Below are 19,673 nucleotides of genomic sequence, written 5' to 3' on the forward strand. Positions count from 1 at the left end.
CACAGAGGGGGCAGGGAGGCGGTGACCTCCTTCTTGGGTGCTTCTATGGAGGGGCAGACAGGGAGCCTCGTCTTCAGTTGAGCTCCCCTCCGCGGTCTGGGAATCAGTGAACCAGAGGCTGCCAATTTCAGTGCTGTCGTCATCTGATGAAGCCGACGTATACCAGAATGATGGTTCACTGGTCGTGGAACTTGTTTCTCTTTTGTCACCGAGCGCGGCTGCGCCTGTGATGCCGCTCGCAGGTCCCTGACGTGTCGGGGCACCCCAGCAATCCGCGCGGCTTGCGGGCTGATCACCTCGGTAACACGCCCGGTTCCATAGCGCGTGGTGCATCTGCCACGGGGGTTCTAACCCAGATGACGTCTCCCACTTTGATACTATCTCGTGTCGCCTCTGGCTCGGGTATAGGGCTGGCTTCTAACCCTTTCACTCTGACATGGTACTGGTGCAGCGCCTCAACCGGCGCGGTAGAGGGCGAAACATCGTCCTTAGGGGTGACGTTGTACCAGTATAGCGCTTCAGGCACCGTACACCCTTTCCTAGCTGCAATGGTCTTGATGGCCCAGTGGTTCCGTTCCACGATCCCATTCCTGCTAGGCACATGGGCGCACCAAAATCGTAGTTGTACACCCCAGTCGTCTGTGAACTGCTTGAACTGCCCGCTAGCAAAGGCGGTGCCGTTGTCAGTCAGTATTTCGGAAGGAGGGCAACGCTCAAGGAAGACACTTTCCAGTTCCCGGCGAAGTGGCCGCCACAACGCAAACCTAGACGGTCCAGTCAATCATCGTCAAAAAATCCCCGCCGTTGTGGTGGGTCACATCCACCGCGAGCCTGTCCCATCTCGCAGTTGCTCCGGCTCCTTGCACATTAGCTCGAAGCTTTTGAAGTGTTCTTTAACCTTCTGTGCAGGCATGAGGCTCTCATTCACGTAGATGTCATCGATATATGACGATGTCGCTTGTTGCACGGTTTCGTCCTGATGGCGGATCGCCTGCATGATTGCTGTCATGATGTTTGGGGCCACGTTCAGGCCGAACCCTAGCTTCATCAAGCAATAACGTGTCCCTTTAATCTTGACCATCTGGTACGGCCACAGCGATTTTTCGACGCGTATCTGCAAGTAAGCTCTTCGCAAATCCAATATTGCTGCGTCCGCACCTTGTTGCGCCACTCTCTGTTTGTGTGCATAGACGTCTGCACCCGCCATGTGCGGGTCAACGTGCTCGTTGAGTTCCCGGTAGTCCATGACGGGTCGGACTTTTTGTTTGTTCTCCTGCCTGATAGCCATCAGGGGAATCAACCCCTTTGGGGGCCCAAGTTCGTCTTCCAGGTACGGGACCAGCCAGCCATTGTCCTTCCAAACCTGGAGCTCTGCCTCGTACTGCCCCCTAAGATGTGCGGGAGGAGGATACTCCGCCAGCCGATTCCGCAGGGACACTGATGGCTGGTCACCCGACCACTTCCACGACACGGTCCAGGCGTTCGTGCCCCTGTCGTATTTTGCGTGGAAGTCAGTTTCATCAAGAGTGATGGCTACGCAGACCGGTGTCTCAAGTTGGGAGAACCTCACATCACCGGCGCCGTTTATGGTGATTCCGCCCAGCCGTGTAATGGAATCTATTCCAAGAAGAAGGTCGTACCCCAATAGTTCCCCGTCGACCAGCAACACCTTCACAGCCACCGGAGGACCACTGCCAATGCTTACGTAAACCTCGCTCACCCCACTACACATTAACGAACCTCTGCCAACGGTTAGTACCAGGACCTTTCGCTCCTTCCATGCGGTGCAACATCCCTTGCGTATCAGGGTTTGGGTGCACCCGGTATCAACCAGCGCTGAGCGTTTGCGCCCGTCCACATTCACGACTACTTTGGGGAGGGTGCTGGCGCCGCGATTTCCTCCCCCTGCTCGTTTCCCGGACATGCCCAAGCTAAATGGCATGGCTTGCCGCAACGGTAACAACGCACCCGCTTCTGTGATTCATAATTCGGGGTGCCCTTCGCGTCACTTCTACAATCCCTGGCGAAGTGGTTGGGGCCGCCACATTTATAGCATCGTCGGCCCTCTACAGGCGATTCCAATGCCTCAACTGGCTCCTCATCGTCCTTCATGATGTTTCGGGCTCTAGCCAATAGCTCCTCTAATCCAAGCTCATTGAGCCTTGATGCCCGCAGCAGTCGACTGGCGCTTTCTGGGAGCCTAGACAGAAAGGCGCACGCCAGTATACGGTCGCTTGCACCCCCGAAGGGGGCGGCAAGCTTCTTCAGGTCGGCCAGATAGACATCCACTGTCTCCCCTGGCCCAAGCCGCCGTCCAGAAAATTGCCGCTAGACAACAAAAGGGTCCACTCCAAATGCTCCGTACAACGCCACTTTAATTTGTTCCATATTCGCATCATCCCCGAGCTGCTGATACACGGCATAGGCCCCCTTGGTGAGCCTAAGCGGGATGACCATAGCTGGGTCCTTTATCTTGCACAACCGGCAAACGCGTTCGGCTTTCTCTAGCCATTCGACCACCGAAGGTCCGTCCGGGGAGCCATCAAATTCTGGGATCAATTTCAGGTCGAACTTGTCCATACCGAAATAGCTTGAAGTTGAAGTCCAATCTAAACAAATTCAAAGTCCAAGGGACAGAAAAGCGGTTCGATCAGTACACACACACACAGACATGGTGACACGCCACCAACATGAACCAGCATACACAATTACCAATCGGCCGTTTTTTCCTCCCTCCTTGCCTTCCAAAACGACCTGAATTTATAGTTGTCGAAGACCAACTGATTTGCATATATGCACGAGATTTTGCGAGAGTTTCCGAGATCATACCATTACAAAACGCCGTCGGCGCCATCTTGGAATTCTTTTCCTATCCTAGCTTTGCAACGATGACAAAGCACACACGCACACCTAGGTCGTTTGAACGGTAAGCCCTCATTTTCACAGCTTTCGCCACAGTGAGATATTACGATTTATATGTGATATAAAAAGTTTTAAAAAGTTGTGAAGCAAGCGACCGCTTCTCTGAAAGAAGCCTTTTGTAGACACACAGAAAAAGCGAACACACATACATACATTTTCGCTTTTATATTTATAGATGGCTTCAATTAAAGTTTAAAATGCAGAAGTCAAGTATAATATTTCAGTTGTGCTTTAAACAGTAACATTTATTTTGAACATGCCTCTGTCATATCAAAGAACCTACTGTTGATTTTATATGTTGGGCCTTTCAGCTTGTGTGGTAATAAAACTTCTCAAATGCACTTGTGTAAGGTGTTAACTTTGGTCAAAATTGCCTGTTCCTTCTTTCATCGTATTATTTTGATTATCGATACTTATCAATGACATTCTGGTACAAAACCTATCTAAGAACACTGCCAGATATGTAATGTATCTTGGTGTGAAATTTCAGAAAAATCTGTCCAGCCATTTTCTAGTCCATAGGGAATGAATCCGCACACAAAGTTCCTTTTTATATAATAGTAGTGATATCACAGTTCGATACTGTTGTCAAAACATTCCGAAATTATCACTCTGCATCTTCTGTTTATCTTTGCTGTCAGCAATTTTTTTTTTTTTAATCTTTATCTTGTCATGAGGAGTATGTGTTATATCGCCAATTTTTGCAGGTGTGGGAAGCTGTAGTCTTTTGCTTCTAGTAGAAGTCAGTTGGAATAAGTTGCGAGTCCACTTTTTGTAAGCTGACTACCCTGCATCTGCTTGACGACACTGGTCTCAAACTATGCCAATTCAGGAGAAGTGCAGTTGGTTATTATGATACTCTTGCTTCACTTTCAAGGATCATATATTGTCTCTCTTAAAAGAAAAGAAAACAAAAGTAGGTTATCAAATATGAAATACCAAAATCAATCAAAAATAAACATTAGCAGTCATAAACTGGGTCACACTAGCAATTATCTTAGGGTGAATCAATATTTTTATTTTAATCAGTATACTACAAAACAATTTGCTTTGAATACAAAAATATTTTAAGTTTAATCAGTATACTACAAAACAATTTGCTTTGAATACAAAAATATTTTAAGTTTAATCAGTATACTACAAAACAATTTGCTTTGAATACAAAAATATTTTAAGTTTAATCAGTATACTACAAAACAATTTGCTTTGAATACAAAAATATTTTAAGTTTAATCAGTATACTACAAAACAATTTGCTTTGAATACAAAAATATTTTAAGTTTAATCAGTATACTACAAAACAATTTGCTTTGAATACAAAAATATTTTAAGTTTAATCAGTATACTACAAAACAATTTGCTTTGAATACAAAAATATTTTTATTTTAATCAGTATACTACAAAACAATTTGCTTTGAATACAAAAATATTTTAAGTTTAATCAGTATACTACAAAACAATTTGCTTTGAATACAAAAATATTTTAAGTTTAATCAGTATACTACAAAACAATTTGCTTTGAATACAAAAATACGTAAATATAGTGAAATTCCTTTCGACTTTAACTTGCGATATTTCATTCATTATCTGAGTTATTTTGATAAAATTTAGAAATTTTCTCTTGTTTGTCGACATCATGTGACTTAGCCTTTTTTTTTTTGGGGGGGGGGGGGGGTTACTTCAAATTAGCTTATCATTTTCGGTGACAAGCAGTTTATTTTGTGCATGCAATACGAGGTATCTCTTTGCATATAAATGGTGGTGGGGTGGATGCAGTTCTACCAGTGATATGCAGAGAACGTTTTCATGGCAGGTGCCCAAGTGAAAAAAAATAAATGGTGTCTCTGTTGGGGCACAGGCCTATAATACATTCCTCTGAAAAGGGCACTTTTAAAATGAGAGTAAAAGGGGCTGGGGTTGGGCACTCCTAGCACCCCCTGCCTCTGCATGTCCCTAACTTCCACCATCAGGAGCAGTAAGACACCTCCTTCCCTCTGCTGTCCAGTGTGAAACCCTTAGGAAAGGTAGAGTACCCAATTAATCTCCCGATCAGAGTATGTGAAGTCACGGCATGTGATGGATGAACTGTTCAGCAGCCTGATCTTGTTTCTTTCAGAATTGGTCAACTCTTGTTGTGTTAAGTAAATGATACCGATGAATGTACAATGGCTAAAACTGCGCAGTCTGTATGAGTGCAGCCCTTATAGCAAGTAATTTCAACCTACTATAGGTACTACTGCAAAGAATATCATCGTGAAACAGTCCAAATGCAGAAGAAAATGATGATCCAGGTGGATTAAGCTATTGTCTTCATTTGCTGATAGCAAGGTTATTTGGTTTTTGCCTGTAATAAAATTGCTTCAATCCTTATCCACCACCTACTGCTTTTTCTGCATGTGGGTGGATTTCAATCTGAAATTTAAAAAGAAATAATAATAGATTACTTACACAATTTCAAATTGGTCGGCTCGCTATGAATTGATATTTCTTTTACTTTTTTCTCACTTCGTCTTACTAATCATTAACAGATCTCTAGGTGGATTAAGCTATTGTTTTTATTTGCTGCTAGCAAGGTTATTTGGTTTTGCCTGTAATAAAATTGTTTCACTCTTTATCCATGAATGCACCATTTACCATTTTCGTTTAATTCAGGTGATTAATATTCTAATATTTTTGCATCTTCAAAAGAGTATGCAAAAATATTAGAACTCCAAGTTTTATCATTCTACCCTGTGTTGACCTCTATTGTCCAGTCCTTTTTTGTCTCAAATCACTGTCACACCTTGATTAACAATTCTATTTTAGTTTCCTTTGTGTGCAAATTCTTCTATCTTTGTTCTGTCGATAAACTTATTTCCTTTCTTTTTTTTTTTTGTTATATATTTTTTTCTTTTACTTTCTAACATTTGGAGACATCACATCAAACAAAGTAAGTATGGTTGCCTTGATGAAATATTAGTGTTAGCCCAAATTACTTCTAACGAGGCTATATGCTCCCCTGAAGACTGTCCGTAAACTATTCTCATTATAAACTGTCGCAAAACCCATTGCTATTGCTAAAACTGCCAGCAACCTTACTCTAAATATATTGATCTCTATTGGTCATTCCTTTTTTTTTTTCTTTGTCCTAAATCACTGTCACACCTTCATTAACTATCCTATTTTAGTTTCTTTTGTGTGCCTTTGTGAACAACTTTCTATACATTTGTTCTGTTGAAAAACTTATTTCCTCTTTTGTTTTTTGTTGTATTTTTTATATATTTTGTGTGTCTTTTATTACATTCTAACACTTGAGGGTGAAGATATCGAACAAAGAAACTAAACTAAATGATCACCATTTTTTTTTCCAGCGATTTTTGATGCTCAAGAGAGAAAACCCCAAAATAAGGATGGCACTTCATATGAAGATGCCATAGAAGCAACCGGTAAGTGATATAATTTTATAAAATAAACATGTTTTAAAAATGTATATACAAAAATACAAGTGTGTCATGAGAGGACAGTTTCCTCTAAAATATGAAAAAATTACAATTACTTACATAAATACTAATATATATATATATATATAATATATATATATATATATATATATATATATATATAAAATTAAATATTAAAATACATTAGCTTATAATTAGAAAATAAAAAGATTCCTTTTAAGTGTTTCTGGAGGGTTATAAAAATAGAACAGAAAAGTGTTCTTTTTCTAAGGGCTCCCAAAAGTTTCAAGTCGTAGTGTTCCATTTTAGAAATTCTAGAATATTCCATCCACAATGACTATAAATAAATGCTAATAGCGTCATAACTTCAGTTATTAAATCGGCTCTGAGAAGGCACGCTATTTTGGGATGGCCTTTCAACTATTTATGACTCTGGACAATTTTCCTGAGATTAAATCTGGTCGTAAGGAATTCCAGAAACAAGCCAATTACAAACGCCCTCACAATGAACTGGACTCTTGGTAAATATTGATTTTCTGATCTTATATTTTGACCAAAGTTATATATTATTATTTTTCAAATTCTATTATTATTTACACTATGTAAAATATAGTTTAACCTAAAACCGGATTTATCACCCTTGTACACCCTTTTATTTATTTTTTCTTGTAAATGTTTATTTTCACTGTTTATAAATTTTTACTTTTGAATTGAAACTTTGCATAAAATTAAAATGCAGAAATTGAATTGAAACTTTGCGTAAAATTGAAAAGAAGAAGTTATTTATCTCTTCTTTACTATTATGTATGAGAGATCGTTCCCTATGAACTATAAAATGGCTGGGTTGATTTTTATGAAACTTCATACGAAGGTACTTTGTGACTGCCAATGTTCTTTGATAAGTTTCGTATCGGAATGTCTTTGATAAGTACCAATAATTGAAATAATCTGATGAAAGAAGGAACAGATGATTTGGACCAAAGTTAACACATTATATAGCCTAGCATTACAAGTGCATTTGAGAAGTTTTATTACCGCACAAGCTGAAAGGTCCAGGATCTAAAATGAACAGTAGGATATAACGGGCATGTTCGAAATGAATGTTTCTGTTTAGAGCACAATTAAAGCATGATATTTTGAGTTTTGCATTTTAAACTTGCAAAAGTTGTATAGTTCTCATCATACCTTCTTTTAAAGTTGAAACATTTCCAACTTTTGTAGAAGAAAGATGTTTTGGTACTATATAATGTGGTCAACAATTGTATCGCTTCAGTAAATTTTAGCTTGCTGGTTTTTCGAGTTAAAATGTATTTGTTTTAATTTTCTTTTATTTACGCAGTCTGAATTATGTGTTTTCATAATGACGACAATACAAAGTAATCACATTTTCTGAATTGTAGTTGAGTTTCGATGCTATTCCAAATTTTGTTTTCATCGTTTTGCAAGACATTTAATGATTTCAATAATTTCTGCTACTATTGGTGGGTCTGGTAGGTCATTTATTCATGAAAAGATCAGCTAACCTCATAACATCAGTAATAAAAAAATTTTTATTTTATTTATTTTTTTTTTTTTTAGGTAGTGGTCGTTACCATATAATGTTGTTGCTCATATGCGGCTGGGCTGTATCGAGTGACGCCATTGAAACCCTTTCTTTATCCTTCATTCTTCCATCGGCCACTTGTGACATGAAGCTAAGTGCACCAATGAAAGGATGGCTCAATGCAGGAATGTTCGTTGGTAAGTTTATTAACTTGTAACTCCTATGTTTAACAAAATCTTTGGTTCTTGTTCAGAATTCCCAATATATTAAAATAATGAAATATCTGTATGATGTACATACTGTGTTGAAACGAAAATTTCATATTCCAAAAATCACATAAATTGATTCAAGTAGTTTTGTTTTATAAAGAAAATCCTTTTCTTAAATGATTATAAGTAATTGATGGGAAATTGTAGACATTACAAGTTGCTTGGCCTTTTGGCTAGGAACAAAGTGTAGTATCTGTTCTGATACTGCACTTCACTTTTTCTGTCCTCGACCAATGGAGGAGAAATCCATCAAGACTAAGGCACTTTTATTTTTGTTTCTATCCAGAGTGCCCCTTTCTGGGTAGCTGGATTTTCCCCACGCTAAAAATTGATTTTGTTTCTACGTCTGCCTTTGCGAGGATGCAAGTAAATAAGAACATTTTAAAAACAATTTAAAAAAAAAAAAAAAGACAAAGAGAGATGACTAAATAATTCAAACTTGCAAGATTTAGTCACTTAAAAATGATTTTCTTTATAAAAAAAACTATTTGGTCAATTTACGTGATTTTTGGAATATGATGTTTCCATTTCATTGGGGATATGTACATCATACAAGTTTTTTTAATTTTTGTTTTTTAATATCGAGGAATTCTGGGCAAGAACCAAATCTTCTTTTGTGGCACATTATTTTTAACTTTTGTCATTTATACGTAAATTACAGGAATGCTCTTTGGTGGTTACGTGTGGGGCAGCCTGGCAGATAAGTATGGACGTCGAAGTGTTTTGATTTTTTCCCTAATAATAAATGGCTTGGCTGGACTTGCTTCAAGTTTTGCACAAACCTATTGGCTCTTTCTACTCTGTCGACTCGTTAGTGGAATTGGGTAAGTTTTGAAAAAAAAAATGAAATGTGTGTGTGTGTGTGTGTGTGTGTGTGTGTGTGTGTATATATATATTCTGTGTTTCATTCTTGTGAAAATTCGTCAGGTTTACGCCAATTATGACGAATTCTCACAAGAATTAAACGCGGAATATTCTATATAGCTTAATTGCCATATATATTTTTATAACTTACTACCTAGCTCTATGTATCGAGCACTGTTGAAGTAAATACTGAAAAATTTATGCATAAAATTATATTTTCGCATATTAATTTACGTGATAAAATGAAGTAATCTTATATATAAAATAAAATAAAAATTACAATTAAATTTACCAAAATGATCCAAGATGGTAAAACTAAAGTATATTATAAATATTAAAGAATTAATATTTATAAAGTAATCTCAACCAGATGTAAAAGCTCGATAAAACCAAATAGGAATTAGAGCTTATAAACTTCTCTAACCACTTTAATTAAAAAACTTAATTCTAATAATACCCCTTTCTCAATCAAATAGACTATCCTTAAAAAAGTTAAGTCTTATACTCCAGGCTCTGTCATGTTGCCTCTGCACAACTGAAGCTATAACTATAATTACTTCCCCTCAAAGTAACAATATAATAAATTCTAAAAACAAACAAATCTCTTTCTCTAAACATAAGTCCAAATTTAATTATGGTAATTTTGAAATTACATAGCTATTATGTGTAATAAATTGCGAACAGACGGGCTTACCTGACAAACGCTCGAGGTGTGCACTCTGCAAAGCGAGCACGTCCAAAGAAAAATGGCAAGATGGCGGCGGCGGTTAATATTGCCAAGTAATCACGCAAAATCTCATGTTCTCTCGCACACACGAGAGTTCAGCTTAGCATAAAAACGGGTCACTGTGAGCAAGAAGGGAGAAGGAAAAACGTAGTCAAGACAAAGACGACGCTTCTGATGACTGAGAAGAAAAAAGAAGAAAAAGAGCAAGAAGTAGAAGAGGAAGAAGAGAACGATACATGAGAAGACGAGGTGTGTGCGGTTTTGAGTAAATCGAAACAGACAGAAAAAAAAACTCTGATTACAAGCTATTTCGGCTTTGGTATGGAGAAATTTGACATCAGATTAATTCCGGAATTCGATGGCTCCCCCACTGGTCCCTCGGTGGTCGAATGGCTGGAAAAGGCTGAGCGCGTTTGCCGGTTGTGCAAGATTAAAGACCCAGCTATGGTTATCCCATTGAGACTCACTAAAGGGGCTTATGCCGTGTACCAGCAGCTAGGGGAGGATCCGACCATGGAGCAGATTACACAAGCGCTATACGGGGCATTTGGTACAGACCCTTTTGTCGCCTGGAGGCAGTTTTCCGAACGCCGACTTGGGCCGGGGGAGACAGTGGATGTCTACATGGCCGACTTGAAAAAGCTTGCCACTCCCTTCGGCGGTGCAAGTGATCGCATATTGGCATGCGCCTTTTTGTCGGGACTTCCGGATGAGGCAAGTCGACTGCTGCGAGCATCGTCAAGACTCACTGAGATTGGATTGGAGGAGTTATTGGCGAGAGCACGAAACATCTTGAAAGACGATCGAGAACTAGTCTCCGCAGCTGTTGACACTCTGGACTCGCCAACGAAGGGTCTACGATGCTATACCTGTGGTGGCCTCAACCACTTTTCCAGAGACTGCAAAAGCGGTACAAGGCGCACCCCTAATTATGGAGCACGACAAGTAATACGGTGTCACCAATGCAATAAGCCAGGCCACATAGCGCGGAATTGTCCGGGAAACGGGCAAGGGGAGGACGCCGCAGCGCTAGCACCCTCCCCAACGCGGCATTGAACAAAGCGCTGTCTGCAATAACAGTTCCAGTTGATGGATGTGAACGTTCAGCGCTGGTTGACACCGGCTGTACCCAAACCCTTCTTCGAAAGGAATATTGCGCCACATGGAAGAAACGAAGGATCCCTGTACTTACTGTCGGCCAAGGCTCATTGGTGTGTTGTGGGGTCAGCGTTGTTCATATCAGCATTGGCAATGGCTCTCCGGTTGCTGTGACGGTGTTAGTGGTCGATGGGGAGCTGCTCGGATATGACCTTCTCCTTGGAATGGACGCTATCACACAGCTAGGCGGAATTACTGTGAACGGCGCCGGTGATGTGAGCTTCTCTCGACCAAACAAACAAATGTGTGCAGCAATCACTCTCGATGAGCCCGACTTCCATGCAGAATATGATAAGGGCACAAACACTTGGACAGCGTCCTGGAAATGGGCAGGCGACCAGCCACCAGTGTCATTGCGGTATCGACTTACAGAATATCCCCCTCCTGCGTGGCTTAGGGGGCAGTACGAGGCAGAACTTCAAGTGTGGCTGGATAATGGCTGGTTAGTTCCATACCCAGAGGATGAGCTCAGGCCCCCGCGGGGGCTAATTCCCCTGATGGCTGTCAGACAAGAGAACAAGCAGAAAGTTCGACCTGTTCTTGATTACCGGGAACTTAATGAATACGTTGACCCACACACTGCGGGGGCTGATGTCTGTGCTCATAAACTACAGGAGTGGCGGCGGCAGGGTGCGGAAGCAGCCATACTGGACTTGCGAAGAGCGTACTTGCAAATATGTGTTGAGAAATTGCTGTGGCCGTTCCAGACGGTGGTGATCAAAGGAACTCGCTATTGCTTGACCAGGCTAAGATTCGGCCTGAATGTAGCCCCTAACATCATGACAGCAATCATGCAGGCGATCCGGCGTCAAGATGAAGCGGTGCAACATGCGACATCGTCGTATATAGACGACATTTTTGTCAATCAGAGCCTCCTGTCTGCCCAGGCGGTCAAAGAACACTTCGAGCACTTCAGATTGTCGTGCAAGGAGCCGGAGCGGCTACAGGACGGGGCGAAAGTGCTCGGACTGCAGGTGAGCGGAAGTGCAGATGGCCTTCAATGGGGAAGGAGTGGTGAAATCCCGGAAATCCCATCTACCATCACACGTCGGAGCACGTTTGCCATTTGCGGAAAATTGGTGGGTCACTTCCCTGTGTGTGGGTGGCTCCGAGTGGCTGTAGCGGCCATAAAGCGACGGGCAACTTCTATGTCAACTGGATGGGACGATGAGGTGCATGATCCTGCCCTGCGAAGCATGCTGGTGGAAGTTGTGGCCAGAGTGACCAATGATGACCCTGTACGGGGGAGCTGGTGCATCGATGGGAGTTAATTTACAGTTTGGGTAGACGCCAGCTCACTTGCCCTTGGCGTTGCTCTGGCGGTCGACGGAAGGATAATAGAAGATGCCTGCTGGCTTCGGCCGGAGAATGACGCCAAGCATATAAACCTAGCTGAACTCGATGCTACACTGAAAGGAGTCAATCTAGCGCTTCAGTGGCAGGCTAGAATCCTTCACATCATCACGGATTCCACGTGTGTGCATCGGTGGATGACCAATGCCTTGAACGGAAAAGCACGTCTGACAACGAAGGCGTCGGCCGAAATGTTGATCCGGAGGCGGCTTGCTACCCTAACCGAAACCACTAAGGAATACGACTTGGTCATAGATGTGACACTGGTGCAGTCCTGTTTGAATCAGGCGGATCGTCTGACCAGAGTGCCACGCCGTTGGCTAGACCTGCCAAAAGAAGTGAACGAGTCAGCACCTGTAAATTGCGCTGCAGTGAGACATAGACTCAGCCCGGAGCATATTAATGATGTCCATTGCCAAAGCGGGCACCCCGGTGTAAACCGAACGCTTTACTTCGCCAGATTGGTTGACCCCTCTGTGTCTCGGAGGGCTGTGAAATCTGTTGTGGGAAGCTACAACACCTTCCGATCGATCGACCCAGCACCTGTCCGGTGGAAGAAGGGAATACTCAGTGTGAAGCGTAATTGAGATAGGATTGCGATGGACATAACGCACTACAACGGGAGGCAGTTTTTGACGCTTATCGACTGTGGACCATCTAGGTTTTCATTGTGGCGGCCCCTTCGCCAGCAGGACGCGGCTGCCATTATCCATGAGTTGGAAGGTGTGTTCCTCGAGCGTGGCCCTCCTTCTGAGATACTCACCGACAATGGCCCCGCTTTTGTTAGTGAGCCGTTTAAACAGTTTGCAGATGGCTGGGGTGTCCATCTGCGTTTTCGGTGTGCCCATGTTCCCAGTGGAAACGGGATTATTGAGCGCAATCACAGAACTGTTAAGACAATCGCAGCGCGGAAGGGGTGTACGGTACCTGAAGCAGTCTATTGGTACAACGTCACTCCTAAGGATGATGTTTCACCCTCCACCGCGCCAGCCAACGCGCTACATACATACCGTGTCAGGGTGAGAGGTTTGGAGAGCAGCTCACTACCCAAACCGGAGCCACCACAAAAGAACATAAAAGAGGGAGATGTCGTCTGGGTTAAAAAACCCCGAGGCCAGTGCATGACTCGCTACGGAACCGGTCATGTCACTGAAGTGATCAGCCCGCAGGCGGTGGCGAGTTGATGGAGTACCTCGTCATATTAAAGACTTAAGATCAGTATTCCAAACGCAGCTGCCGCTTGACGAAGATAGTGAAATTGAATCCGTGACCAGCGACCCATCATTCTGGTTCATGACGGCTTCAACGCACAGCGACACTGAGAGTGGTAGCCTTCAAAGTACTGACCCTCCTGCTGATGATGAAGACCCGGACAGTGATACTGCAATGCTCAGCTTTAGGTCCGCCGACCTTCGTGTCACAGAAGACAGCGCAGACGATGATGAAGCCCCGAATCCCCCTCACTGAAGAAGCACTCGAAGAAAAAGGCCACCGCCTCTCTGCTCTTTCTGTGATAATGAGATCAGGGGGGAGTGTGTAATAAATTGCGAACAGACGGGCTTACCTGACAAACGCTCGAGGTGTGCACTCTGCAAAGCGGGCACGTCCAAAGAAAAATGGCAAGATGGCAGCGGCCGGTTAATATTGCCAAGTAATCACACAAAATCTCGTGTTCTCTCGCACACACGAGAGTTCAGCTTAGCATAAAAACGGGTCACTGTGAGCAAGAAGGGAGAAGGAAAAACGTAGTCAAGACAAAGACGACGCTTCTGACGACTGAGAAGAAAAAAGAAGAAAAAGAGCAAGAAGTAGAAGAGGAAGAAGAGAACGATACATGAGAAGACGAGGTGTGTGTGGTTTTGAGTAAATCGAAACAGAAAAAAAACCTTTCAGATATATATAATTTTTCTTTAACATTATGTTTTTTTCTACATACTTTCTTAATACTTTATAACTTAATAATCCTTTATTTTAATTCTTTATTTCTTCTTTGTTTGGTTTTTATCTGCAATTTCCGTTTTAGCGTTTAAATATTGCTATCTATCAAATATATCAATCTGCCTACACATTCATATCCTGTAGATATGTTTACTTATATTTTACTATATGCATTTACTTACTTGCTTTATCCGGAATTTGCTGATACCGGCCATTCTCTCCCCTTAAATTTTATCTATTTATTTTTTTTATTTGGTGTCTTTTAATAACTTCTGATATTTTCTGAAGTAATAACTTGTACATTTCAGTTGACCTCTTTTTTGCTTTATATTTTTGGCGCCTTTTAACGTCATCTTGTCTGGGTCATTTTGACATTGAATTAAATTTAAAATAGAATAGCCAATCACCATTCAATTTTTTTTCTCTTCTGCACTCATTTTTTTTCACTTCTTCACTCATTTTTCTTAATTACTCCTTGCCTCGGCAGCTAAGTATAACGCATATCTTATCTTTCTTTTAATAATATTATTGGAATTCTTTCCCCTTTTCCTTGAACATATTTGTGAATTATTCCACGGATTTCAGCCTTTTGGATTATTTTGGATCATCTTCCAATTACGCGATTCCCTTGGATTTTACTTGTGCAAATGGAAATTTAACTTTCTTGGATTTACATTTTTGGATTTTATCGTCATTGGATACTTTACCTTTCACCAGACTATACATTCACGTGAAATCACCTTTTTCTTCACCATATTCCCTCTGCTTCACTTTTTGTTATCAAGTAAGATCTTTGACTTACTTGTAGTTTCATCAAATACTTTTGCAAGCAAAATTCGATCCCGCATTTTGCTAAATCTTACCCTTTGATGAGAAGGAAAGTATTTCTTCGAAACTCCGCGGAATAAGGACTATCTACTTATTTAATGTTTCCTTTTTAAATTAAATATGTTTTTAACTCATTTCAAAGTGTTTTTTAACATGTTTTATTAACTATTTGCTCTTATATATATATTATATATATTAGTGATGGGACGATTACAAAATTTTTCCTGATTCCGATACAATTACCGATTCCATTTTAAATTCCTGATTTTGATTCTTTTAAAATCACTAAATATTTATTTACGGAGTTGTTTTTCTTTAGATGACTGTAAAACTTCAGCTGCTCTCCTTTAACAATTACAAGACGCTTTTCCAACGACTGATATCCATGATAACACCCTACCTGAGAATTCTTCCTTCAAACTCTTCGGCTTTACATTCCCAGGCAATATGAACTGGAGCAAATACATTGAGGACAGTGCAAAACCTGCTGCAAAGAAAGTGGGTTCCTTCTATCAAGCTAGAAAACTACTCATACCTAAGAGTATCCTGTATCTCTTCAAGACCACTATTCTCAGGTAGGGTGTTATTTGTCATGGATATTGGTGGTTGGAGATATAATTACCGATTCCGTACTAAATTACAGATTCCGATTCTTTATAAATCTCTACATATTAAATTAGAAAATGGTTATTTTGCCCCGATTACTATAAAAACTATTTTCTCAAATGTAAAAAAAAGAGGTTGATCTATAGATTTTAGTTTTACTAGAAGCTTAAATTAATAAATATTTATAATTTTATTATTATTGCCAGGCAGCATTCCTATCCGATTATGGTTAATCACTTGAAGAAGGCCAGGGGATTTGGGTGAAACAACAAGTTATGAAGATGAGGATAAGTCTGCAAAAAAAATAAAATAAAATAAAAAAAATAAATAAATACACAAATTTTTAAGCCTTATTTCAAAAATAAAATAATATATAATACAATTTGGTCATTTTCAAGTCCGTTGTAAACAAATTCTTGTTGAGCCACTCTCTTAAATAATCAAATTCTGCACAGTTTGAACCATTGTTAAAGATACGCAACGTTTCGTTCACTTTCCACAAGGTAAACTCTTAACCCTTTGGTCTTAAAAAGCCATGGCACATTCATACATAAAAGAAATCTCTATAAGCAATAGATATGTATTAAAATGTTTCTTGAAGATGACTATTTTATTAATCGAAAATTTAAAATAAAAAAAAAATTCATTATTTTAATTGGAATTCATTATTGAGATGAGTATTATTTATATTAATTTATTGCAGACTATTATTCTCATCTTTATTAGTTGTTTCACGACGTTTCGGCCAACTATTCCTCTGACCTTCGGGGCCCGTGGTGCAGTTGATAGACATTGAATCTCTATGGTTCCAGGTGAGCATTGTCTGAAGATAGCGGTTTCAATCCTACCCAAAGCCGGCCAGAGGCTTGCTTGGCCAAAACGTGGAAAGACAACAACTACGGATGGCAGTGATTGCTGAGAATGCAGTTAGGAGATTCAAAGTTCCTATCCGTCGCGGTTACCACCTGATAAAGGCCAGAGGAATAGTTTGCCGAAACGTTGTAAAACAACAACTAATAAAGATGAGAATAATTGTCCGCAATAAAATAGATTAATATAAAATTCATTTTTATTTTTAGCAATATTTATTAAAAACAATTTCATGCTCATCTAGTGTTTTTGTTAAGTCTTAATTTATTATTGAGTGATTTTTTTTTTTTTTTTTTACATAGACATCATCACTTATCAAGGCCAAGAGGCCACTTGAGGATAAGCGTTAAAGAGTGTACTATAGATAATTGGATAATATAGCAATGGAAATTCGGTAAATTTGTTAACTTATATGGAACAGCTCATCAAAAACTTTTTGTTTGTTTTGTTTTTTTTTGTTGTTTTTTTTTACACAGGCATCACCACATTATCAAGGCCAAGAGGCCACGGGTTAAAGAGTGTACAGTAGAAATTGGACAATATAGTAATCATTAGTAATGAAAATTCGGTAAATTTATATTTATATTATAACTTATATGGAACGGCTCATCAAGAACTTATTTACGTTAGACTTGAACACAACCATATTGTAGTCAGCCGGAAAGCAGGAAAACGGAAGACAATTCCACGGGTATGCAGTTCTAAGAAAGAAGCTTTGTTCATGGAATCTACGTTTAGGTTTAGGCACAGATAAAGAGTTGGGGAAATTATTGATAGTGTTTTCAGCTAAATGAAACAATATTTTCAAACAGTGAATTGTTTTTTTTTTGTTGTTTCTTGAATGTTTTTTTAAGATACAATTTTAATGAAGTGAGTTTTTTGTTTTTTTTAAGGTTATCTTTCCTTTTTTTTTGTTTATCTGGATCCCACATTTCTCCATGAAATATTATTTTGTTATTTAGGAAGGAAGGACACCAAATGCACGACACAGTGGCAACTTGTCTTTTTTTTTATCATTATTTTAATATTGTGTACCTCAAGCTAGTTTTTTATTTTTTTTATTTTTTTTATTTTGGAACTCCTTTTTTTGGAGAGTATTTTTTTCTTTTTGCTTTTTATGTTTTTAGAGGAACATGAAAGAAAGACTTGTATATTTCTTTTCTGTAGATAACCATGTGAATTATTTTTTTATCCAATGTGGATAAATTCTTCATTTATTTTCTTGTGTGTGTGTGTGTATGTGTGTATATATATATATATATATTCTGTTGAATAATAAATTTAATTTATAAATTTTAATTTAGTTTTAAATTTTTATTTTCACACACACACACATATATGTGTGTGTGTGTGTGTGTGTGTATATACATATATATATATATATATATATATATATGTATATATATATGTTAGGTTGGTGTAAAAATAATGTTGTTTTTTGACATATATATATCTGATAAAAACGCTATTATTTTTGCACCAACCTAATATATATGTATATGTATAATGGTTGTATAGATTGGTTTCCTAGATGTAAATATAATGAAACTCATGTGATTATTAAAGAGTGCTCAATGGAGGACAGAGCATGTATATAGTCTTTTTATTATACAAACATTATTAGTTACATATGTGCATACATGTTTCAGTGGAACCCCAATTCAAAATATACACCCCACTTTCAGAGCGTAAACCACACTCGAATGCATTCTATAAAAAAATAAATGTTATCTTGACTCTCGTTTCAATATCGCCCCTGATAAAGTGGTCTTTTTGAATGCATATATGTAACTAATAATGTTTGTATCATAGACATATATATATATTTGGATGTCGTCTTTCATAGATTTTTTATCTTTTTAATCCCATTCGCTACCATCATCAAATATTATCTTTCCTTATTTATAAAGCTGATGTTTTGATGTTCTTTTCCCCTCTCTCCTCATTTCTCCAGAGTTGGTGGTAGTAGTCCTGTGATATTCACATATTATTCAGAGTTCCAGTCCAAAACAAGACGTGGTGGCATGGTATCTGCCCTCGCCACTTTTTGGATGTGTGGCAACATTATTGCTGCTGGTAAGTTTTCCTTTTTTTTTTTAATATTCACACCATGTTCAAATTAGCCAATGAAAACACTTGAAATAACTGAACCACAGACTCTTTTGTAATATTCCTATATGTTTATCTTGGTTTAATTAAACTGGTATTTATATCTGTATTATTTTGATTCTTCAGACTACTGTTCTTATCTTGGGATATGAAAAATAATATATAGTAATATGTAGAAACAAAATAATGATATAGAAGTAATAAGATTGTAAAACAAAATAGGTTTAAGTGTTGCATATTAGAGAGAGAGACAGGGTACATCTTGATGAGGGGAAGAAGAGAGACAGGGACATGTAATACAGTGAAAGGGGAAGAAGAGATATACTTTTTATAGTCTGTGTTCTTATTACATATGTTGTAGAGAGGAGAGAGGTGGTGATCAGTTCTTTAACACAGAGAAGAAGGGACTGTCATTACTTATGATAGAGAAGGGGACACATTACTTAGAAGATTTATACACAAAGTTCATTATAACGATGAGTGGACACAATGTTCATATAAAGGATGTTTCACATTACTTTTAATTGTTGAAGAATGACACAACACGAAGACGCAGTTACAAAATATGATGTGTTCTTTTATTACATTCGGCCGGTTGCAATTATGATGACATCCAAGAATTCAAAAGTCGACTACATGATTAAAACTTTCTAACCCTTCGCTTCCAAAGGGGGACCCTCTTCTGACCAATGTCAGCTCTGTCTTCCGTCTGCCCAACTCTGTCTTACTCTAACGACTTTAGCTCCTATATTGAGAATTAATTTCTGCCATGACGTCATACACATGTCTAAAACATGCTGGAGCTCGTGGAGAACTCGCGTGGCCTAAACATACTTTGTTTGGCATGTTTCCAAACCACTTTTGCAGACAATGAATTTTCTCTAATCTATTTTTCGACCCAACTTATTTTTCAACATATTTAAATTTGCTATTGTTCGTTCTTCTAACTGACCTTATTTTAATTCAGTTTCCATAAAAAGAATTGAATAATTAAATTCCTTTTCAAACAACATATCTAAACTATTTTATGTGAAAACTGAACAAAG

At 39.1% G+C, this 19,673-nt stretch overlaps 1 protein-coding gene across 1 annotated transcript in view; it reads left to right on the top strand.

Moving 5' to 3' along the window:
- Positions 1-19,673, top strand: part of LOC145246163 (synaptic vesicle glycoprotein 2C-like) — a 72,388-nt gene that overhangs the window by 21,895 nt on the left and 30,820 nt on the right. Inside the window, exons 2-5 of the mRNA XM_080108032.1 lie at positions 6,273-6,347; positions 7,941-8,102; positions 8,836-8,998; positions 18,473-18,594. Coding sequence (XP_079964158.1) covers positions 6,273-6,347; positions 7,941-8,102; positions 8,836-8,998; positions 18,473-18,594 — 522 coding nt within the window. The remainder of the gene's footprint in view (positions 1-6,272; positions 6,348-7,940; positions 8,103-8,835; positions 8,999-18,472; positions 18,595-19,673) is intronic.

Source organism: Euprymna scolopes, chromosome 23 (assembly GCF_053919585.1).
Source record: "Euprymna scolopes isolate OS-2025 chromosome 23, ASM5391958v1, whole genome shotgun sequence".
NCBI classification, from domain to species: domain Eukaryota; kingdom Metazoa; phylum Mollusca; class Cephalopoda; order Sepiida; family Sepiolidae; genus Euprymna; species Euprymna scolopes.